The following is a 23043-nucleotide window of genomic DNA, read 5'->3' as shown; positions in this document are numbered from 1 at the left end:
TAATGACTAGTATAACTGGGAATATCATGTGCATAACATTATAAAGAGAATATTATCGCAATAAAATGTGTGAATTCATGTGAATTTCAGCACGTTGTTACAGGAAGAGCGCGTCAAGTTACACATCTGATTAGGGCGTAACTTAGTTCAAGATCACTGCATTTGTGTCTTTTTGTGCAAATAAAAGTTATAATATGTTTATGTTGTATACACATCTGATTCTCATATAGCATAATTTACCCACTAACAAAGCGCTTCAGTTGATCGGTGTTTATTTAGCTCTTCAGCAACAGAGCACGCTGCTTAAACAGAAATGTTGCTATTTGAAACAATGGTAGCTATTAATTTAAGATTCTTTTTCAAAATCATTTATATATTATTAACAATAACCACCACTTTTATTTTTTTCTTAATATTTTCATATGGTTTAATTAAAATAATTTAATTATTATCGGTGCAGAGGCTATTCTGTTTAATTTATCCATGGCACATGATTTTTTATTTTTTTATATCGAAGTAATGTTGTCCAGTGACTTGTTTGGATTGTTTTATTTATTTGTAAGGCTGCTTTATTTTAGATTTGTGTTTCAGTCTTTAATGGCTTTTAATGGTGAGTTAATCTTGTTTTGTAATCAGGCTCTCAAAAATTATATAAAAAATTGGATTTAGATTTATCGGCCAACATATCAGTTATCGGTTTTCATATATAATAATTATCCGTTATCAGTATTGTCCAAAATTTTCATGTCAGTGCATTCCTAATTTACATATACTATATTGGTCACTTTCTTAATAATAAAATTATAGCGAATCTAATAATAATTATATATATATATTTAAAAAAAATAGTTTTTACAGATGCAAATATGTTCGAAAAGATGCATTGCGATACAAATGGTAACTTTTATCTGATGCACACTTTTTTAAATAGATGAATAGCTTTCACATCCCTGTAGACTGTTGATTGAGGTTTCTCCCTCTGTGTCCACATATGCTTGTTCCTGTTCTCATTATGAGTTAATCACCTCATTGTGCTTACCTGTCTGCCCCCCCACCCCGTAATCTGCACTATATCAGTTCCTGTCGATTGTGTTTTAGTTTGTAGGTTATTGTGAATGTTACCTTGTGTGTGCGTGCTCGTGTGTTCGTTCCTGACCTGTCTGGATATTACCTCTATGTGGATTATTAGAGACTGTTTATCGTTATCTTCCTCATCTTCGTCATCAAACACCACATCTCACCCTGACAGAATAACTGACCCAAACATAAACTATTTTAGAGGCGTATTCCCCTCATTTGGTTTTCCAGTTTGGTCAGTTTTTGGTTTTTGTTATGGATGACCCTGCTGTCCTCGTCTTCCTGCTGGGGCAGGGGGATCGCTCTCTTGAGGACCACATAAAAGACTTTGTGTTCCTTGCTAACCTCACACATTACCCGGACAACTTTCTTTGCTCATTCTATCAAGCTGGACTTAACACCACCACATGAGCACAGTTGTCTGAGGTTGGTCCTCGAGAGAGCCTATTCACCTTTATTGAGTGGGTGCTGGTGTCCTGCAAGTCACATCTGACCGTGGCCATCGTAGACGAGAACACCAGCCCCACTCAGGACCCAGGGCCCAGTCAAGGACCACCCTGTGGCACAGAGCTGCCCGAGCCCACCACAGACGGAGAGCCAGAGCCAAAGCCTGCTGCGGTTGTTGAGTCATCTCCATCAACAGCAACAGAGCTGACGATCGCCCTAGAGCTTAAGCCCCTAGTGTCTAACCAGTTGCGCGAGCCAACAGCACAAGTGATGGTGGGTAAAGCTGTGGAGATCAAGGGGGCAATGGAAAGCCCTGCCCACAGCATCACCAACCCAACCTCCCTCTCCCACCTCCTCTCATTGACCTGTTCCCTTCCACAACACCCTCTCAGCTGGATCCCATCAGCCTCTCTAATCACCCTCAGCTCACCATCTGTGGTACTGGCTCGCCGCTGGTCTGGAGTCTGGAGGATCCTTCAACTCTGCCTTCAGCCACCAAGTCCCAGACTCCACCTTGGTCCTGCGACCCAGCGGCTCCACCATGGCTCCTAGCTCCCTCATCTCCACCATGGCCCATCAGTCCACCAGCTCCACCAGGCTCCATCTTCCCTTCTGCTATGCCTTGGTCACTCGTCGACTATCCACTGCCCAGGGACTCCACTCCTCAGGCTCCTCCTTCCCTCTAGTTCCACCTCAGTCTTGTGTCGCTCTGGCTACACCGCAGCCTTCCAGATCCCCATCTCTGCCTCGATTGCCAGCACCATCTGCTCCGCCTTGGACCTCTGGATCCTTGGTGTCGCCCTGGCTCATCAGCTCTACGTCTCTGCCTCTGGTTCCTCCACCATCTGCTCCGCCACCATTGGTCAGCCCCCTGGAGTTGTCAGCCCTTCATCACCACCCTGGTCTCTGTTAGTCGTCCTCCACCAGAATCTCCACCTGTCTGGTCTGCCAGCCAGCCCTTTGCCTTCCTCTTTCACCATCACACATCCACTTCTCTTTCCTCCTCCTATGTCCCCCTCCATCCCTCCCTCTGTCTCATGGGGGGGGGGGTGATCTGTCAAACCCCTGTGAACTGTTGATTGAAGTTTCTCCCTCTGTGTCCACATATGCTTGTTCCTGTTATAATTATTTGTTAATCACATCATTGTGCTCACCTGTCTGCCCTTTGTTATCTGCCCTATATCAGTTCCTGAGATTGTGTTCTAGTTTGTTGGTTATTGTGAGTGTTACATTGTGTGTGTGTGTGTGTGTGTGTGTGTGTGTGTTCCCGACCTGTCTGGATATTACCTCTATGTGGATTATTAAAATCTGTTTATCGTTATCTTCCTTCCGCCTGATCACACACCACACCGTCTTGTGACAATCACATTGGTAAATCTTAGGTCAATGTACCGATGTGAATCTTACCACCCTGTAACAATCAGTCAAAGGTGGATGTGCTTGTATCGTGTGTAAAATATGAAGCTGAAGAGCATGTAGAACATAAAGGAGGGTCTGTAAAGCATCTTGAGATTCACTGAGTTTGTTTTCTCTCCTCTTTCCTTTACTTCTTTTTCTCCTCCTCTCCTCTGTTTTGTCTCTGTCTAACTGCCCCATCTGTTTCTCTGCCCCGTCTCCCTCTCTCTCTCCCTCTCTCTCCCTCTCTCTCTCTCTCCCTCTCTCTCTCTCTCTGCCTGGCTCTCTCTCTCTCTCTCTCTCTCTCCCTCTCTCTCTCTCTCTCTCTCCCTCTCTCTCTCTCTCTCTCTCTGTGCAGGTGCGCTGCAGATCGAGCGCAGTGAGGAGACCGATCAGGGGAAGTACGAGTGCGTGGCGTCTAACTCTCAGGGCGTGCGCTACTCGTCCCCTGCTAACTTATACGTGAGAGGTATGGAACACAGTAGGTACTCCGTAGGTAATACACTTTCATTCAAATGTCAATGAAGACTAAAATATTTATTTATTCAGCAGCCTCTGCAGCACTTCTAATGTAAACACATATATACGTATCGCGTTGCATTGTTATCGCGTGTATGCTCTTGGCTGTGTCCAAGCTGAACAAATTTCTGTTTTTATGAGCTTCTTCCAAGCAGAGATTCAATTCTGCTCGAGCAATTCGGAGGAAACGCCCAACTTTATCAACTCAAGTGCTTCCCGTCGGGGTTCATTCGTGATTCATGGCTAACTGAAGCATTAAAAAAGCTAATTGATTTGAAATGAATTGGGTTTACAGGTTTGTAATTGTTTCTGTAAACTCAATTAGTGATATCTGCTGTTGGGCTGAAGGGCTCACGGCCTGCTGGTCCAGAAAGATCCACCGCAGTTTAATAGAGAATAAAAGAAGGTAAATGAGGTTCGATGAGTAACGAGCGGGAAAGACCTCAGCACCGGCCGTCAATCACATCTGAATATTTGCTCTGATGAACACGTTATAGTAAATATTAATGTTATTAAGTGCTGCATGATGCCTTTACTAATATTGCAAAGTTTGTGTGCTTCTAATTGTTTGCTTCATGTTTTTTCAGTTCTTTTGTCTGTTTGTATTTGTTTCAATTACTAAAAGAAACTAATTTGACTTTACTGTTCACTACATTCATGATTTACAACTAAAATATAAAGGTCTTTGCAGTGTGTTGTGTCTGTGTTTTCTCAGTTTGCTTGTGATATTTTCAGTTTATTTCTTTATGAAGTGAATTCCTCAGAGTAGAGCAAGGCCAAGCCACAATATTTGATATTTGGGAGTGTATATGAATAATACTGCCACACAAAGCTGCAGACTGAAGAGCTAAACGTAAGCTAGAGTAAATGAATGAGGTCAGACTGTGGCAGATGAAGATGGTTGCAGTGGCCTTTTTACTCTCTCTGTGTTTCCCTGGTTTTCTTCTCTGCTTTCTCAATCCCTCTTACACCCTCAGAGCTGCGAGAAGGTTGGTGTGTTTTTTGTTTATTTTCTCTCGTTTCTTTAATTTGGCATTTAAACACAGAGAACTAAATGTCAGTCAAGCAGTAAACAGTGCTGACGATGGTAGCGAACCCAAGATAAATGTAATGCGCTGTGTAGACGAGGGTCGTGTCAGTCTCGTGTGTTGCATTGTGGGATCTTGTTTCCAAACCTTCTTCTCGGAAGGCCCTCTCTCTGTCTCTCTGCACGCGTTGCCATGGAAACCCAGCAATTGGAAATTATGAGTGTCTGCATGATAACGTTTGCATGCCTGAGCAGCGCTGTGTCCTGATTGGCTGTTGTGTGGTCATGTGCTCTGTGCCACTGTGATTGTGCATCTTCTGTCTGTCTGTTCTCATGTCTGTGCTTGTGTCTGTCCTCATGCTGGTGTCTGTCCATCTGTCATGTGTTTGTCTGTCTGTGCCCGTGTCTGTGCCCGTGTCTGTGCCCGTGTCTGTTCTCGTGTCTGTGCTCGTGTGCATGTGTCTGTGTGCAGCTCTTGCTCAAGTGACGGACGTGCTTTCTGCAGACAATCAGTTTATTGATCGCTCCACATCCCTTTTTTCCAAAGCGCTGAATTGGTCGACGTCTCATCAGTATCATCTGTGCCGAGCTGTCCATCAAGCATCGTATGATCCGAACGCGACAGTGACCGTGTGTGTCTCACTTCAGTCACACTAATAAACGTCTCTAAACGACATTAGATTAGATTAGATTGTATTAGATTGATAAACTTGTCGTTTATTTTAAAGATGCACAAACCAAACTTTTGACATGAAGATTTGTGGAAAACTGACTTCGTACATTCACTAAAAATCCCTGCATGATTCAAACACACACACACACACACACATTCAGACATTCATACATTTTGGCCACTATTCATACAATGTAATAGGCAAGTATTGTTCTTTTGTACATTAACACATTTGTCAGTTATTTTATAATATCTAATCTGTGCTAATTTAGGGTTAACCAGTTCAGCAGCTCAGTTATGACTGATATCTGTTTAAGTGTTTTTTTTTGTTTAAGTAATTTCTTACAATATTGCAATACTCCATAAAAAAATGCTTATTGCATTACATAGTTATATTTTACAGTAAGTAATGGATTGTTTCTTTTACATCACATTTTGTCACCTGGACTGGGCTTACTTTGTTTTTTAATAGCAACGAAACAAATCATATTTGTGGCAGCTGTAAAGTCCCTTTCACAGTAAAAATTACACAACGATCCTCTGTCTCTGTCTTCGCTCCTGATTTCATGATTTCTCTCAAACACAAGACACGAGAGCCATCACTAAATACATGGGAAACTAAATAACCTCCGAAACTTATTTGAAGAAGTTTTTTTTTTTTTGTAAAAATGTACAATTATTTTACTAGTTATTTAAAAAAAGTATTCTGATAACGTAACTTGTAATGTGTTACCCTCCACACTGTTTATAAGTAATGGTTATAATGAGCAGTTGTTGTTATAGAAATAATCTGAACCTGGCTCATATATATTAATTATGTTAGATTGATAAACAGCAGCGGCCAAGCAAAACAAAACTCTCTAAATATAACAATTATTCCCCAAACTTCAAGTGGCTCGTTCTGAGTTCAGCCGTTTCACAGCATGATAGGATCAGAATGATGATCCCGGATCACCTGTGCTCATAAACTCAGCGTGGTGTCCGAGTCCCGCAGAGGAACACCGCAGTTGTTCTCCGTTGCTCTGTTTAGTCTGTGTTTGTGGTTTTCTCTCACTGCTTGCGCATGAGCTGCATGAAGTGTCTGTTTTAGTGGAATGTTCTAGGGTTTTTGTCTGTTTGTCATCAGAGAATGGCCTATTTTCATTCTGTCAGCGTGATGAAGCGCTCAAACCGTTTCCGCTCCTGGAAAACTGTTGAAAGGCAAGTCAAGTGTTGGAAAGATCGTGAGTGACGTCTCGCTGCACATGACAGCCTCCTCTGGAGGAGGAGAAGAAAGAGCGAGCCAAACATCTTCTGTGCTTCTGAAGAACACCGATCTGATTCAGGCGTGAGAACAGAAGCGTCTCATTCGACACACTGCAAAAAATGCTTTTTTCATTAAATCTTCTAGTAAAAATATCTAAACATTCTTGAATCAAGATACATTTACTGGACAGGTTAAATGACTTTAAATAGTATGTCTAGTTTTAAAAAACAAATGATCAAAATTTAGTTTTGTCTTAATATGAACAAAAATATCTGCCAGTGGGGCAAGAAAAATCATCTTGTTTAGCTTTAGAATAATAATTTTTATTACCCCACATTTTGATCAAACTTTGAAAAATCTTAACCCATTTGACCTGTAAAGTACATGAATCTTGATTCAAGAATGTTTTGATATTTATTTATTACACTGCAAAAAAAAAAAAAAAAGTATTTTATTAGACAAGTTTTTTTTCTTTTCTTTTTTTATACTTTTATTTTATCTAACCTTTTGTTGTAAAACTTTGGATCAACAATGGCTGAGTTAAAGTTGTGCTCTATAAATAAAGTTTGACTTGACTTTACTTAAAGTAATATTATTGTCTTGTTTTCAGAAAAAAAAAACAAGTAAAAATGAAGTGCTTTTGTGCTTGAAACAAGCTAAATAATCTGTCAGTGGTGTAAGCTTCATAACCTTGTTCTCTGTGTGAAATAAGATTGTTTTGGTTTTTCTAAGCAAAAACATTAATTTTGACTTTTTTCTGAAAACAAGACAATAATTCTACTTCTTGATTTAATCATTTGTATATACCAGGGCTGGAAACAAGACAGAAAATCTAGATAAGAAAAGCATTTTTTGAGTGCAGTGATGGTTTAAAGTGGCGCTGTATCTGTGAGCTCGGACTGTAAGTCGATACGCTGTGGCTCTGCTTCTTCTTTCAGCGAGAGGAACGATTGCGTTTGAGATAATTCATTGTAATGGGCTCGACTAACAATGGCAAATCCAATTCAGCAGTCCCCATTGTTGCATAGATCAAATGTGCTGTTACCACCCAAGGTTATTGTTCCCGTCTCGCTGGAAGCCCAAGCTTTTAAGAGCTGCAAAGTGATTTTTGCACAAAAGACGCTCGTAGTAGGTCATTTCAATTCAGATATTCAGATATTCACCGTTAGGCAGAACAGACTGGTTTAGTCATAATCAGAAATTAGCCGTTTCTTTCCATCATCAGTAACCCATAATAAGTCATAATATTAGAATTGAATGCACATGTTGGGATCTTTTTGTGCATGATGTCCTGAGTGTTTTCTTTGTAAGTTTGCACGTTACTGGTGTCGCATGAGTGCATGCACTAACTGCATTAACAGCCTCTGATTAACTGCATCTAATGACTAATGAGTGTCGATTTAGCATATGTTTCATCTGAAATATGAGCTTCCAGTTATGGGTGTCCTTTGGTCAATGCTCACCTGCAATTCAATTCACTTTTACAATTGCACATTTTATTGTAACAAACAAGTTGCATGCTGCTGGAATCAGTTTTTTAGTCTCTGGCAGAGATTGGTTTGATCAAATGCGTTTAGCTCTAAATTGTTAGCCGATGCAGTTGTAGCTTTATTCAGGTGGATTTTTCCCTCTTTGCTGAAGTTGTAGATTTCAGAACTTGATCCTGTGTGGTGAATCCCCATAAGCCTCGGCATCCCAGAAAGCTTTGCTCAGATGTTCAGTCATCTCTAAAGCAGAAGAAACAAGAACCTGGGCTCCGGACACATCTTAACGTGGCTTATGTTTCTATTGATGCGAATGAAACGGCTCATTGAATCAGTCAACATTACAGCTACAGCAGATCAGCTCCTGATTGAACGGCTGGGCTTCTTGGTCGTTATTTCATTGTGATGGTGAATAATGAAGTTCACTGGGGTTCTTTGTTAAAGAGATAGTTAACCCAGAAAAGATCATTCTGTCTCAAACATGTATGACTTTCTTTCTTCTGTGGAGCACGCAAAAAAAACACTGAGCCATTTCTCAAAATAATATTTTTTATAATACATTTTTGGGTGAACAGTGCCTTCAAGTCAGTGCTCCAGAGAAGAACAATTCTTTAACACCTTAGCAACCACGCAGAAGATCCTAGCAACACATGAAACACCTCAGATTCTGCATAGAACCACCCTAGTAACCAGTCAGTGTCACCGTGGCAACCATCCACCCGCACACATCTCGTTTACATCAGCGATCGTTAGAAACTTCACCGTCTCCGGTTCCTGAGTGTTTCCTGTTGCCCTGTTCTTTGTGTCTCTCTCTCTCTCTCTGTCTCTCTCTCTCTCTCTCTCTCTCTTACTCTCTTGTCTCTCTCTCTCTCTCTCTCTCTCTCTCTCTCTCTCTCTCCCTCTCTTACTCTCTTGTCTCTCTCTCTCAGTCTGTCTCTCTCTCTCTCTCTCTCTCTCTCTCTCTCTGTTTCTGGATGCGTGGTTGGCAGCGCTCCACGTTAACTCGGTGGATTAGCATAACTTCCGTCGTTTCTCACATTTGCTCGCTGTCTCTTTTATTTATTTAATTCCACAGTCAGATGTAGATCTTCCAGAAGTAAACGCAGTATTTCCCTGCGGAGCATTAGTTTCTGCTGCAGAAGAATCTGATTTGTCCTAGAATATCGCAGCACACACACACACACACACACACACACACACATCAGTGCGTCTCCACGGTGGATTGTGACCCAGAAATGGGTGGCAGGTCATAGACAGCAGAGAAAAAACAAGGCTGAATGCAAATAATACAATTCAACCAGCAAGTGGTTAGAAAAATGAAACATTTGCGAACACCATTGCAATAATATTAATTCCTGTTAGATTTTTGTGTGTCAACAAAGAGAAACTGATTCCAATGCTGAGTATTAGTGTCCTAATAGAGTATTAGGCCTGTGTGGAGCACGGAGTGTTAGCCGCTAGTTAACAGATTGACTAGTAGCTGCAGAAATGTTTGACAGCTGTTAAGTTTGTTTGTGTGTGTGTAGAGCGATCTCCCTCGGTGCTGTCGTTGCGTGTTCAGGCATGCAGCTCTCAATCACACCTTCCTCTTCCTCTTTGATCCGCCGGGGAACGAAACCAGCCCCGATCGAACCCCTGCTTTCCCAGAGCGGGCTATAGAGTCGATATCTGCAGCTGTCGATCACAGAGCTTGAAAAGGCTTCATTGGTCGCTCTCCGTCATCCCTGAGGGCAGCAGCATCTCATTTAGGTTTCTAAAGGCTTATGGGAAACGGACCGAAATCGAGCGCATTCAGACAGAGCGGGTTTTAATAAATATGCATCATTATAGTTTCTCTGCCTCCCAGCTGAGCTCAGAATGAGAACAGAGAAGCCCCGGTGGAAGCGTCTGTGTTAAACGCCTGTGTTTTTCATCCTCGCAGAAATTTCATGAACCTAACGAGGACGATGGAGAGATGCGCCTGTAGAAATGGGCGCGTTAGTCAGTTTGTAAGAAAACACGGCTTTGACCTTTAGCTCGAATTCAGATTCTCCAGCTCCTTACACATTATTATTCTGTTCCATCTGCTAGCCAGCGCTTATATTTAGCAACTTGTCCTTTAAGCTGTAATGATGCATTGCCAGCTTGAATATGAAGCTTTCACCAGAACATCCATTTTCTGTCATTGTTACCTGGTTCTCCTCTGTTTCCTTGTGTTTGTGTCCAGTTCGGCGCGTTCCCCCTCGCTTCACCATCCCTCCCATGAGCCACGAGATCATGCCGGGCGGCAGCGTAAACATCACCTGCGTCGCGGTCGGCTCTCCCATGCCCTACGTCAAGTGGATGCTGAATTCGGAGGACCTGACGCCGGAGGATGAGATGCCCGTGGGACGAAACGTTCTGGAGCTGAACGGTGTGCGTGAGTCGGCCAACTACACCTGCGTCGCCATGAGCAGCCTGGGAATCATCGAGTCCGTGGCGCAAGTCATTGTTAAGTGTAAGGAAAGGTCATTTAAACTCGTGCTTTCAAACTGTTAGGGTGCTTTATTCATTTGCCGTTCACTTTATTTTCAATGTGTGCTGTATGTAAAAATATTTTTAGTTCAACAATTACCTTGGCTTTACTTTAAAAAATAAAATAAAAAGATTCCCAATGCACACTTCCCAGATTACTTTTTGTTTAAAATATTTATTTATTTGTGAAAATACTATAATTATCAAGTTGTCATCTAAAGTAAATGTATGTTTATATTACACTTTTACTTTTGGTTAATTAACCCTAAACCTAACCCTAACCCTAACAACAATGCATTGTATGGGTCAAAGTTACCAATTTTTCTTTTATGGCAAAAATCATTAGGATATTAAGTAGAGATCATGTTCCATGAAGATATTTTGTAAATGTCCTACCGTTGATTTATATCACAACTTAATTTTTGATCAGTAATATTTGATTAATAATATAGTAATATTGCTAAGAACTTAATTTGAACAACTTTAAAGATGATTTTCTCAATGTTTAGATGTTTTTGCTCCCTCAGATTCCAGATTTTCTAATAGTTGTATCTCAGACAAATACTGTCCTCCTCACAAACCACACATCAATGAAGAGATGATTTATTCAGATAATTACCTGTTTTGTGCTCCATAGTCACATATTAGCTTTATATCAGCCACCCTGCTCTTTGAGATTTCGGCATCCACATCATCTGTCCACCAGTAGAAAAAAATGTAAATTGGACAAAATTGAAGAAATAATGTAACAGGAAGTAGAAACAAAAAGTACACGTTCAAACAAAGACAAAAAAAGATTTTACAAAGTAAATTCTCTGTAGCATATTATCCAGGAGGTGATGTGGAAGTCAGATACTCTAATCAGCCAAATCCAGCTGCTCAATGTAAATGTATTTTAGAGAATGATGTTGGGTTGATGAAAATAATGTGTAATTTTATCCAGTCTAATAAAGTAAGAAAACGTTTCTTAATGCGCGTGTGGACACAAAGTGGGTGTTGTTGTTGACTTACAAATTTCAAATCTTCCTCAAAAGTAAATTGAAGCAAAAGCATGAGTTTCCAGATATTCTTTAAGCAGTCCATTTTGATCTCTAGATATCTTGTTTGTTTATCCTAGAAAACTTTGAAATATCCTGCTTTTCAGACCCTTAATTTCTAGTGTATCTCCTGTAGTGTTCAGTAGAGATTTCAACAATGTCAAAAAGATCAGCCTTTGAGCAGTGCAGTTTTCTGCTCTCTTTGCAGCTTTACCCAGAGCTCCTGGTACCCCCATCGTCACGGAGACGACCCCCACCAGCATCACCATCACCTGGGACTCTGGTAACCCCGACCCTGTGTCCTATTACATCATCCAGTACCGTGCCAAATCCCCAGACAGCAAGTATGAGACGGTAGACTCCATCACCACGACCCGCTACAGCATCGGCGGCCTGTACCCCAACACCGAGTACGAGATCCGTGTGTCCGCGGTCAACACCATCGGTCAGGGGCCGCCCAGCAACAGAGTGGAGGCTCGGACCGGAGAGCAGGCGCCCGCCAGCCCACCGCGGAACATCCAGGCACGCATCATATCACAGAACGCAGTGATGGTGCGCTGGGACGAACCGGAGGAGCCCAATGGTTTGATCAAAGGCTATCGAGTTTATTACACCATGGATCCCTCGCAGCCAATGAGCCACTGGCAGATCCACAACGTTCAGGACAGCATGATAACAACCATCCACAGCCTTGTGCCATCCGAGACGTACACCATCCGTGTGTTGGCGTTCACATCCGTGGGAGATGGACCCTTCTCTGACCCCGTCCACGTCAAAGTGAGACCTGGAGGTGAGTTGTAGAGTCTGACTGAGGAAATCAACTCCTACAGATCAAATGTGCTGTCACGGTAGCTGAACAAGCAAAGTAAGAGCCATTGTCTATAATATAGAGATGCATGAAGCACTGCTCACAAAGAAGGAAGTTTCAAACCAAGCAGTTTTCTCTGAATCCAGATCTAGCTTGAATCTTATGGGGATCGCACTGATTTCTATTGGAATGAATGGATTTCATCCCAGAAATTCAGCTTAGAAATAGTAAAAGTTACCACACCTTAACACGTTCCAGTGGAGCTTCACAGAATGCTTGAAATCAAGTGTACCATTTGAGCATTTCTGTACTATTTCTTCAGGGCCAGGTTTACTTAGAGTTTGCACCAGCGTAAACCACCTTTTTTCATTAAAATCGTACTGTCAGGATTCACTAAAGACGTGCAGTGAAGAATTGGCACTGAAAAGAAGTTTCCCTTTCAGACTCAACATTTATGGGAGAAAAAGTATTAAAACCATGCAATGCAATTTACTAATGTTTGCACCATTATTTAATGCATGAAAAAGGCATGTCTTAAACTATTTTGTGCCTGTGTTTAAGTAGGTCACCCACACCTGAAGAGCATTGGATCTGCTTATTTGCAACTATGCTAAATTATGCTGTGTTTGGCATAATGCCTTGGTCGATATGTAAATGAGATGTGGCGTCTGTGTTCTTTAATTTGCACATTGACCGTAAATCACCCGCAGAAATTTCCACGCCCATTGTCGCTGTTTTGGAATTGTGCTCTCATGCTAATTTGCCCTGTTTGTTAAAACTGGCCCTTCGTGTGGCTCCATTAATAAATGATGTGCTCTATTTATAAGCAGGTTTGTAATGCATTCCTGATCTGTGTTTCAGTTCCTGGGCAGCCAGGGAAGTTCCAGGTGGGTAAAGTGACCGATACCAGTGTTGAGTTGACCTGGGAACCTGCTTACTCCAAAGAGCCAGTGAAAGCCTACGAACTCATCTACAAAGCTCCAGAGCTCGGCATTCAGGTGAGAACGTGCTCCACTGAGAAACCCTTGAGGGCTACAGATCATAATGGCATCAGCTCCTGAAATGTCGGAATAATGGTAATGTTTTCAAATGCATTGTATGCAGTGCGTAGCCAGGATATTTTATAGGGGTGGCTGGTGGGGGGGGGGGGGGGGGGTGAGGAAACCTCTAGTTCCGCCTCTGATTGTACAAATATTTCTACAAATATAGACAAATTGCAAGTCACTTTGGATAAAAGCAACTATTAACTGCATAAATATAAACAACAGAGACTTTAATCTTTCAAACAAACAGGAGAAGAGGAGTTTTGAGCCCAGAACATCGTATTTGGTGGAGGGTCTGCGTGCCAACACAGAGTACACCTTCTCTCTGGCTGCTGTGTCCAATAAAGGCATCGGAGCGTTCACCAACGAGATCAACCAACGCACGGCACAAGCAAGTATGTGTGAGAGTCCTTAAAAAGGTTTTGTTGTTACGGTATTTCTCCTGACAGGCTGTTTTCTTACAGTGTATGTCGCAGTAGCATCTCTCTGCACTAAACCTCCCTCAGTTTCTCCATCCACAGCTGCTGTCAATGCCTTCTGCTGTTATCTGTGACTCTTGATTGGTTTTGATGGTTTTGTTGGTCTTGATGGGATGGGGGGGATGAATCCCCCCGATGGATGTTTAATCTGTAGTTGCTCAGTCATCATTTTCACAGTGGAAACAGAAGAGAGATGCGAGATCTTGGCTGCCAGTGCACGGGGCACAGAAGTGGATTCCTCCAAATCTGTTTACTCACCCCCCCCCCCCCCCATCCATCCATCTGTCTGTCTGTCTGTCCATCGATGTGTCATTGTAAAGTGCTTTGGTGTGTGAGATGTGTATGTCCACAAGTATTTCCAGTAGATGATTAAAAAACATGCAGAAGTCAAAGCCACCACCAGATTGGATGGGAATATGTTTTACATTTCTGCCTTTGTACCTCTTTCTTTCTTTCTTTCTGTCTTTCTTTCTTTCTTTGTTCTCTTCCTCCTGTAGTTTAATGTCTACTCAGCTCAGGACCCAGTGAAGTGATTGTAACTCCAGTGGTGTGTGTTGTTGTGTCTGTGCTAATGATGAAGTGCTCTTCTTAGGTGTCATGCAGCTCTTCAGTTCTGCTGCTAGAGCTTGTGTTTTCCAGGACAGTTAACGGTAAGTGAGGATGATGAACCACCGCCGCGGTCCCTAAGACTCCTCTCATTATTCCACTAAACCATCCTGATAGCCAGATCTGTGAATGGAAATGCGTCTGATCAAGTTTGACTGAGTCTGGATATCAAACACAGTCCTGCAGTAGTGAACTTTGACACTCTGATAAACTTTCTGTGATTGCAGACAAACGCTATGAATTAAAGTTGTTGTGTTCAGGGCTGTTTTATTTCGAAGCTCAGAGTGATGGCAGTGACAGAGGTTAAGGTTGTGCTGTTTCTGTGTTTGTGTGGTTTTCACCTGGTTTCACCTGTTACCTGTGCTACAGGTGGTGAGGATGAGCTCTGAGCCACTTCAGGTGGTTAGAGGAGGTTGCTAGGGGGTTTTTAGGCATTTGGGAACAGTTATTATTTATTTGCTATTCTGCAATTCTTTTTACTATTTATTTTATTTTGATCCTATAAAGCACATTGGTCGGCTGCTGCTGTTGTAAATGGAGATATATAATAAATTATATTTGAAACTTATTAGGGTTTTGTGGTTGCTAGGGTGTTGTGGGTGGTTATATATAATTGCTAGGGTGTAATCAGGGGTTTGGGAACAGTTGTTAGGGTGTTGTGGTTGCTAGGTTGTTGTTGATGGATATACATGGTTGCTAGGGTGTTATTAGGGGTTTTGGGGACAGTTGCTAGGGTTTTGTGGTTGCTAGGGTGTTGTGGGTGGTTATATATAATTGCTAGGGTGTAATCAGGGGTTTGGGAACAGTTGCAAGGGTGTTGTAGTTGCTAGGTTATTGTTGATGGTTATACATGGTTGCTAGGGTGTTATTAGGGGTTTGGGGACAGTTGCTAGGGTGTTGTGGGTGGTTCTATATAATTGCTAGGGTGTAATCAGGGTTGTGGGACTAGTTGATTGTGTTTTGTGGTTGCTAGGTTGTCGTTGATGGTTATAGATGGTTGCTAGGGTGTTATTAGAGGTTTGGGGACAGTTGCTAGGGTTGCGGTTGCTAGGGTGTTATTAGGCTTTTGGGAACGATATCTGGGGTGTTATTAGGGTTTTGTGAGTGGTGTCTGTTGCTAGGGTGTTGTGAATAGTTTCTAGGGTATTCTTGATCCTTGCCAGGCTGTTGCTATGCATTTTCTCGGGTGTTCTGAGCAGATGTTGATGTGTTGCTGTGTAGTTGTTAGGGTGTTCTTATCTGTGGGTTTTCTTCTGTTCTGTGGTGTAATCAGGGGGTTAGGTTAGGTTAGGGTTGCTAGGGTGTTGTGAGTGGTTATACTTGGTCGTTATTAGGGGTTTGAGAATAGTTGCTAGGGTGTTGCAGTCCCTAGGGTGTTATTTGGGGTTTAGAAACAGTTGCTAGGGTGTCACTGTTGTTTTTATGGGTTTTGGAACAGATGTTCATAGGGTGTTCTTGTCTGTGGGGTTCTTCAGCTGTTCTGTGGTCCAGCACGTTGCTGTAGCATCAGTTGTGAGTCTGTAGATTGTGCTGAAGTTCTGAGCGTCTCACTGAGGCTCCAGCACAAACGCACATGAGCAGTTATTCTTGCACTTCCTCTGAAATTGGTGTAGATAACCGTTTTTGAAAGCAATTACACATCCACAGTTAATTTTTACATGTCATATTCTATGAAGATAATTGAATTATTCCATGTCAGTTTAATTATTGTGTTACACAAGCGTGCGTGTGCGAGAACAGAGGCCAGTTGCGGTGAGAACCTTATCACTTTGATTTTGAGAATGTCTCGGATCCCTTGTTATTTTTAATAACTCTCTCAGCTCTCATTGTGCCATTCGGCTGGAAAGGTTTCAGTCAATTACACTGACGGAGACCAAAGCCCCACATTAAACACAGTATTAATGACAGATAATACCCACAATTCTGTACGCTCGTATTCGGCTGAGACTTCAGCTCAGAAAAATGCTTAAGGCAAGTGTGTGTGGAAACTGTGTGTGTGTGATGTGTGAGTGTGTGTGATGGTAAGAAGGTCCGTGTGCCATACGCAGGAGCAGGTACGTACTCTACATCATCAGCTTCTCTTCACATGTTTTCCAGACTGATTCTTTATTTTCTAGTTTCAGTTGTTTTGTTCTCATTAGTTTTGCATCCAGTCCAGTCGATGTTTTTGTGTCTTATTTTGCTTTAGCGCTCATAACCGCTCTAGTACAAACGTCATAATGATTAGGATCAGAGTCTGCTCAGCGATGCTCTGATTTCTCTAGATGCTTTCTGACAATATTGAGTTATTAAAACAAAGCCGTAACTTTGTTGTCAGGCAGATTTACATTTATTCATTCATGTGTGGATCTCAAGCACAACATGTATTGTTCTTATATGTATGTTCACACACAGAAAATCTGCTCTGCACATGTGTTATGTCTCTCTCTGTTAACACACCTGATTCACATAATCAGCTCGTTAGAAGTGAGCTTCGTGCATGAACTGTGTTCCCATTGACATGGTCCTCCCTTCTCCCTGAGCAGGGGAAACTTTTGATTCAACATTCATTCACGAATCTGTGCTGTGCAATGTTTCGGACAAGTGTGACATCATATACCTCGGTAAATAAATGCAACTTAATTCACGTCTCTCACACTTCAGTGCACTTTGAATGGACCATATACATTCGCTCTGAACTGGAATCATGGTGGAATATCCTGTGATGTCCACTTCGTAGGACACTTACGTTTGAATAGAACAAAAGTCTGAAGCGATAAGAGAAACATACAAAATGTGAAGAGCAGGGGGCGCTGTTTTAGAGTGTTGGTTTAATGAAACCCATCTTATACACAGAGCTGCAGAACCTCGTCATATTTCTAATTAAAGGAGATCTTTGTAAGCAGAAACTCCTCCGTAACCCCGATGGGTTTCAGTCGGACATCTGTCACCATCTGGTCATGAAGTCTGATCCTGGACCGACGCATCGCTCCATCCATCAAGCGTGTTTCCATGGCGGTGGTGCTGCTATCGGTTACACGCTCGGCGGTGCTTTAATTAGGTTGTCTGTTCTGGTCAATATGTTGATCGGATGCTTGTTTCGTGACAGACAGGCGCTTTATTCCTCCATCGCTGCATCACAACACATCCTTCATTTCATTTTGCTTCATTCTTCCTTTGTTTGCATCATTTATCTCTTAAGTTGAATGTAATTCGAGCCTCATAATTAGTTTTATTGATCTGTTTCCTTCTACACTATTTTTGCAGCCCGCAAATCTCATCCTCTGCCTTCATCTTTATGTTGTATTGATTTATTTTTCTTAATTTCTGTTTCTTTATCCTCCTCCACATTCCTCGATGATCTTTCCTTTCTGTGTTTTATGTTCAACTGTTGTCCGCTCTTCCTGTCAGAGCCCTCGGTTCCCCCGCGTGATCTCCGCTGCTCCGCCGCTGGTTCCACCTCGCTGTCTGTGAGCTGGGCTCCGGCCGCGGAGGAGCCGCTGGGGTACGAGGTGAGGTACAGGTGCGGCTCTGAGTCCCCGCAGACACTGCGTCTGGAGCCGGGCGCGAGCGGGGCGCTGCTGACGGGCCTGCGGCGCTGGAGTCTGTACCGTGTGACGGTGGTGGAGATCACGGAGCAGGGCGGCGGACCGGAGAGCACTTCTGTAGAGTGCACAACAGATGAAGATGGTAAAATATCAGCATTAGATCCATCTTCTTCAGGTCTGTTTAGGTTCTTCAGGTGGTTCTTTGGAGATCTTGATGTTTTGTTGAAGGATCTTCAGATCAGCTTTTTGTCTTTGGAGTTCTTTAAGGTTGTGTTCATACTTGGCACAGTGGAAAAAAAAATTTTCTTACGTAATATTTTTGTCATGTTTTCCAGTACAAATATCTAAACATTTTTACATTCAGACACATTTACTTAAAGCAAAATTGCTTAAGGGACTAAGTCTTGTTTTCTGAAAAGCACGAATCAATATAGACCGAGTTTTTGCTTGTACCAGCAAAAAACTTCTGCCAGTGGGCTCAGAATAATAAACTTGTTTTCCCTATGGATAAAGTTAAGCACCGACTGTTGTTTGTTCTTGTTTTAAGCCTAAACTCACTTCAGTCTGGTTGAAAATTACAAATTATAAGCTATTTTCTGTCCATCAGAATGCTTTTGGAATAGGCTGGAGGATTGTAGATTCGGAAGTAAACATCACTGCTGTGATTGGCTAACAGTTGTGTATGTTTGACAATCTATATCCTTCACAGATGGACGCTGCTGTGATTTAGGTAAAAAATTTATATATACATCATATTGTTTAACAGACAAAGCAATAGTGATCATGTAATGAGAACAGTTACTCACACTTGTCAAGTCACCTTTATTTATATAGCGCTTTAAACAAAATACATAACGTCAAAGCACTGAACAACATTCATTAGGAAAACAGTGTGTCAATAATGCAGAATGATAGTTAAAGGCAGTTCATCATTGAATTCAGTGATGTCATCTCTGTTCAGTTAAATAGTGTCTGTGCATTTATTTGCAATCAAGTCAATGATATCGCTGTAGATGAAGTGACCCCAACTAAGCAAGCCAGAGGCGACAGCGGCAAGGAACCGAAACTCCATCGGTGACAGAATGGAGAAAAAACCTTGGGAGAAACCAGGCTCAGTTGGGGTCAGTTCTCCTCTGACCAGACGAAACCAGTAGTTCAATTCCAGACTGCAGCAAAGTCAGATTGTGCAGAAGAATCATCTGTTTCCTGTGGTCTTGTCCTGGTGCTCCTCTGAGACAAGGTCTTTACAGGGGATCTGTATCTGGGCTCTAGTTGTCCTGGTCTCCGCTGTCTTTCAGGACTTGTGTTGCGACATTTCTTTCAGATCCAGTATAGTCAACAGCATTGTCTGTTTCAATCTTTCTGAAAATTTCATGTCGAATTGTGCCTTGTTTGTAAACGGAACTGCAGTAAAATGAAGTGAACAAAGGACTGTGTTCTTACTGGCTCAGTCTGGAACTTCATTAAAAATAAAGTTCATCTACTCTTTTCTGACGCCGGAAGTTGTTTTCCACAACTTGTCTTCGGAGCATCTTTATTGTTTGGTTTCTTCATAGACCTGCGTTCGCCTCTCGTTGGGCTAAACAGCGGGCGATGCAGAATTGGAGGGTAGGACTAATTCAGTTCAATTAAATTCAAGTTTATTTGTATAGTGCTTTTTACGATACAAATCATTGCAAAGCAACTTTACAGAAAATTAAATACAATATTTATTAGAAGCTCATCAGTGGTGACTGTCAGTTCAGTTAAAGACGCAATCATTCATCAATTCGAAAGAGATGTTTTTAATCTAGATTTAAACAGAGAGAGTGTGTCTGAACCCCGAACATTATCAGGAAGGCTATTCCAGAGTTTGGGAGCCAAATGTGAGAAAGCTCTACCTCCTTTAGTGGACTTTGCTATCCTAGGAACTACCAAAAGTCCAGCGTTTTGTGACCTTAGGGAGCGTGATGGGTTGTAGCGTGGTAGAAGGCTAGTTAGGTACGCTGGAGCTAAACCATTTAGGGCCTTATAGGTAAGTAATGATCATTTGTAACTGATACAGAACTTAATAGGTAGCCAGTGCAGAGACTGTAAAATTGGGGTAATATGATCATATTTTCTTGACCTGGTAAGGACTGTAGCTGCTGCATTTTGGACGACCTGTAGCTTGTTTATTGAAGAAGCAGGACAACCACCTAGAAGTGCATTACAATAGTCCAGTCTAGAGAAGTCGTGGGAAGTCGTGGCCTAGTGGTTAGAGAGTTTGACTCCTAACCCTAAGACTGTGGTTTCGAGTCTCGGGCCGGCAATAACACGACTGAGGTGTCCTTGAGCAAGGCACCGAACCCCAAACTGCTCCCCGGGCGCCGTAGCATAAATGATGCCCACTGCTCGGGGTGTGTGTTCACGGTGTGTGTGTGTTCACTGCTCTGTGTGTGTGCAGTTTGGATGGGTTAATTGCAGAGCATGAATTCTGAGTATGGGTCACCATACTTGGCTGTATGTCATGTCACTCACTTATAGGTCATGAATGCATGAACTACCAGTAGCTTTTCTGCATCAGAAACAGGTAACATGTTTCGTAGCTTGGCAATGTTTCTAAGCTGGAAGAATGCTGTTTTTGTAACATTGGAAATATGGTTTTCAAAAGACAAATTGCTGTCTAATATAACACCCAGATATTTGACTGTAGAGGAAGTAACAGTACATCTGTGTAGTTGCAGATTGTGATCTATTTTTTGTCCAATAAGTAATATCCCTGTCTTATCCAAATTTAATAGGAGAAAATTATTGGTCATCCAATCTTTTAAATTTTTAACACACTCTGTTAGCTTAGATAATTGGGAAGTTTCATCTGGTCTCGTTGAGATATATAGCTGATTATCATCAGCATAAAAGTGGAAACTAATCCCGTATTTTATAATAATATTACCAAGGGGCAACATGTATATTGAAAATAGCAGAGGGCCTAGGACGGCTCATTGTGGCACTCCATATTTTACTGGTGTTAAATGAGATGACTCCCCATTTAAATTAACAAAGTTGTAGAGATCGGTCATGTAGGATCTAAAGCATCTTAGAGCCTGCCCTTGAATACCTGTATAGTTTTGTAATCGATCTATGAGTATGTCATTGTGACGAGTTGGGCAGGGTCGAGAGACATGGAAACGAGGCGAGGCCTGGAGTGATTGGAGATGAGCGACACCTGCTCGACCCACCGGTCTCGAGTCCCACGGAGGAGATGGAAGGATATAAAACTGGAGCGATGACAGTGAAGGATAAGAGAGGAAAAATGCCTGGGTTTTAGTTGCCTCGCTGTTTTGTGTTTATTTTTATTATTAAAGTCTTATTTGATTGTCCGCCGGTTCCCGCCTCCTTCTTCCCGTGATCACAGAGTTTTAATTGTTACAGTCATGATCTATGGTGTCGAATGCAGCACTAAGATCAAGCAAGACTAGAAATGAGATGCAGCCTTGGTCTGACGCAAGAAGCAGGTCATTTGTATTTTTAACAAGTGCAGTTTCTGTGCTATGGTGGGGCCTGAAACCTGACTGAAATTCTTCATACAGATCTTTTTTTTTTTTTTTTTTGTGCAGGAATGAGCACAATTGAGCAGACACAACTTATTATAGAATTTTATACATAAATTTATTTATAAATAGATTTGAACGGGCCTATGTTTTGCCAGTTCACTAGGATCTAGTTTTGGTATCTTAATAAGAGGCTAAATAACCACCAGCTTGAATGGTTTTGGGACGTGACCTAAAGATAACGACGAGTTAATGATATTGAGAAGCGGTTCTTCGGCTACAGGTAACAGCTCTTTCAGTAATTTAGTGGGTACAGGGTCTAATAAACATGGTTTAGATACAGTGATACGTTTATTTAGCTCTTCCTGTCCTATAGTTGTAAAGTCTTGCAGTTTATCTTTTAACATACAGCCAAGTATCGTGACCCATACTCAGAATTCGTGCTCTGCATTTAACCCATCTTAAGTGCACACACACACCATGAACACACACTCGTAACAGTGGGCATCCATTCATGCTGTCGTGGTATTGCCTTCCCAAGACTCAAACCCACAACCCTAGGGTTAGGAGACAAACTCTTTAATCACTTTGCCACAACTTTATAAATGGTGGGTGTGGCTGAACAGCCAGTGGTGTAGAATCGGGGGGGGGGGGGGGGGGGGGGGTGGGGGGTTAACCAGCCAGAGATGTAGAATTGGTGGGTGGGGCTAATCAGGCAGTGATTTAGAATTGGTGGGTGGGGCTTAACAGCCGGCAATGTAGAATATAATCGTTGGATGGGGTTAAACAGCCGTTGATGTATAATCAGTGGGTGGGGCTAAACAGCCAGTGATGTGGAATTGGTGGGTGGGGCTAAACAGGCAGCGATATAGAATGGATGGGCGGGGCTAAACAGGCAGTGATATAATTGGTGTGCTGGGCTAAACAGGTGGTGATGTAGAATTGGTAGGTGGGGGTAAACAGGCAGCAATAGCAGATTAGTGGGCAGGGCTAAACAACCAGTGATGTAGAATCAGGCATTTATCTTCTGCGGAGGCGGTGCTTATCCACACCATTACAACATAGAGGGGCACATTCCACAAGCTGTTGTTTTGGCAGACTGCCTTCAATATTCGCTGTTTTTAGACTAACAACAAAGATTTGAGTTCTGAAATTTACATGATGTTTTTATAGTATAATGACCACTTATATGTCAAAAGATCAAGGTAATTTTGGTTTCTTGGTACATGACCTCTTTTATCATTTACAGTGTGAATGCTGAGCAAACCTGAAATAAATGTGTCTTTGTTGGTCTGGACCCAGAGAACTACACTGAACTACAAGTGTGAACACACCTTAAAGTTGCAGTGTCTGGATGTTTTGTACTGGTTCTTTGAAGGTTCTGCAGTGACGTCAGACTAAGCTGTGTGTGTGTGTGTGTGTGTGTGTGTGTGTGTGTGTGTGTGCGCGCACAGTGCCCGGAGCTCCACCACGTCAGGTAGCAGTCCAGCCCATCAACAGCACATCTGTTAAAGTGTCGTGGCGCTCCGTGTTGCCAGGGCAAAGGAACGGGCACATCCGTGGTTACCAGGTTCACTATGTGCGCATGGAGAACGGGGAGTCGCAAGGCCTGCTGCGCATCAAAGACATGATGCTGGACGATGAGCAGGTGAGGTCACGACCCCACAGAC

The 23043-nt window shown here is 42.3% G+C and overlaps 1 protein-coding gene across 5 annotated transcripts in view; it reads left to right on the top strand.

The window, feature by feature from the left end:
- ptprsb (protein tyrosine phosphatase receptor type Sb) overlaps positions 1–23043 on the top strand; it is an 87267-nt gene that overhangs the window by 39598 nt on the left and 24626 nt on the right. Inside the window, exons 7-13 of one of the 5 annotated variants that reach the window (XM_052548392.1) lie at positions 3278–3388; positions 10075–10344; positions 11607–12188; positions 13068–13204; positions 13500–13644; positions 17725–18003; positions 22828–23021. In XM_052548392.1, the coding sequence (XP_052404352.1) occupies positions 3278–3388; positions 10075–10344; positions 11607–12188; positions 13068–13204; positions 13500–13644; positions 17725–18003; positions 22828–23021 (1718 nt within the window). Of the gene's footprint in view, positions 1–3277; positions 3401–10074; positions 10345–11606; positions 12189–13067; positions 13205–13499; positions 13645–17724; positions 18004–22827; positions 23022–23043 lie in introns of all 5 variants that reach the window. The other 4 variants (XM_052548396.1, XM_052548393.1, XM_052548395.1 and 1 more) reach the window with 4 other exon arrangements.

Source organism: Carassius gibelio, chromosome B2 (assembly GCF_023724105.1).
Source record: "Carassius gibelio isolate Cgi1373 ecotype wild population from Czech Republic chromosome B2, carGib1.2-hapl.c, whole genome shotgun sequence".
NCBI lineage: Eukaryota > Metazoa > Chordata > Actinopteri > Cypriniformes > Cyprinidae > Carassius > Carassius gibelio.
This window is presented reverse-complemented; position numbering and strand designations above follow the sequence as displayed.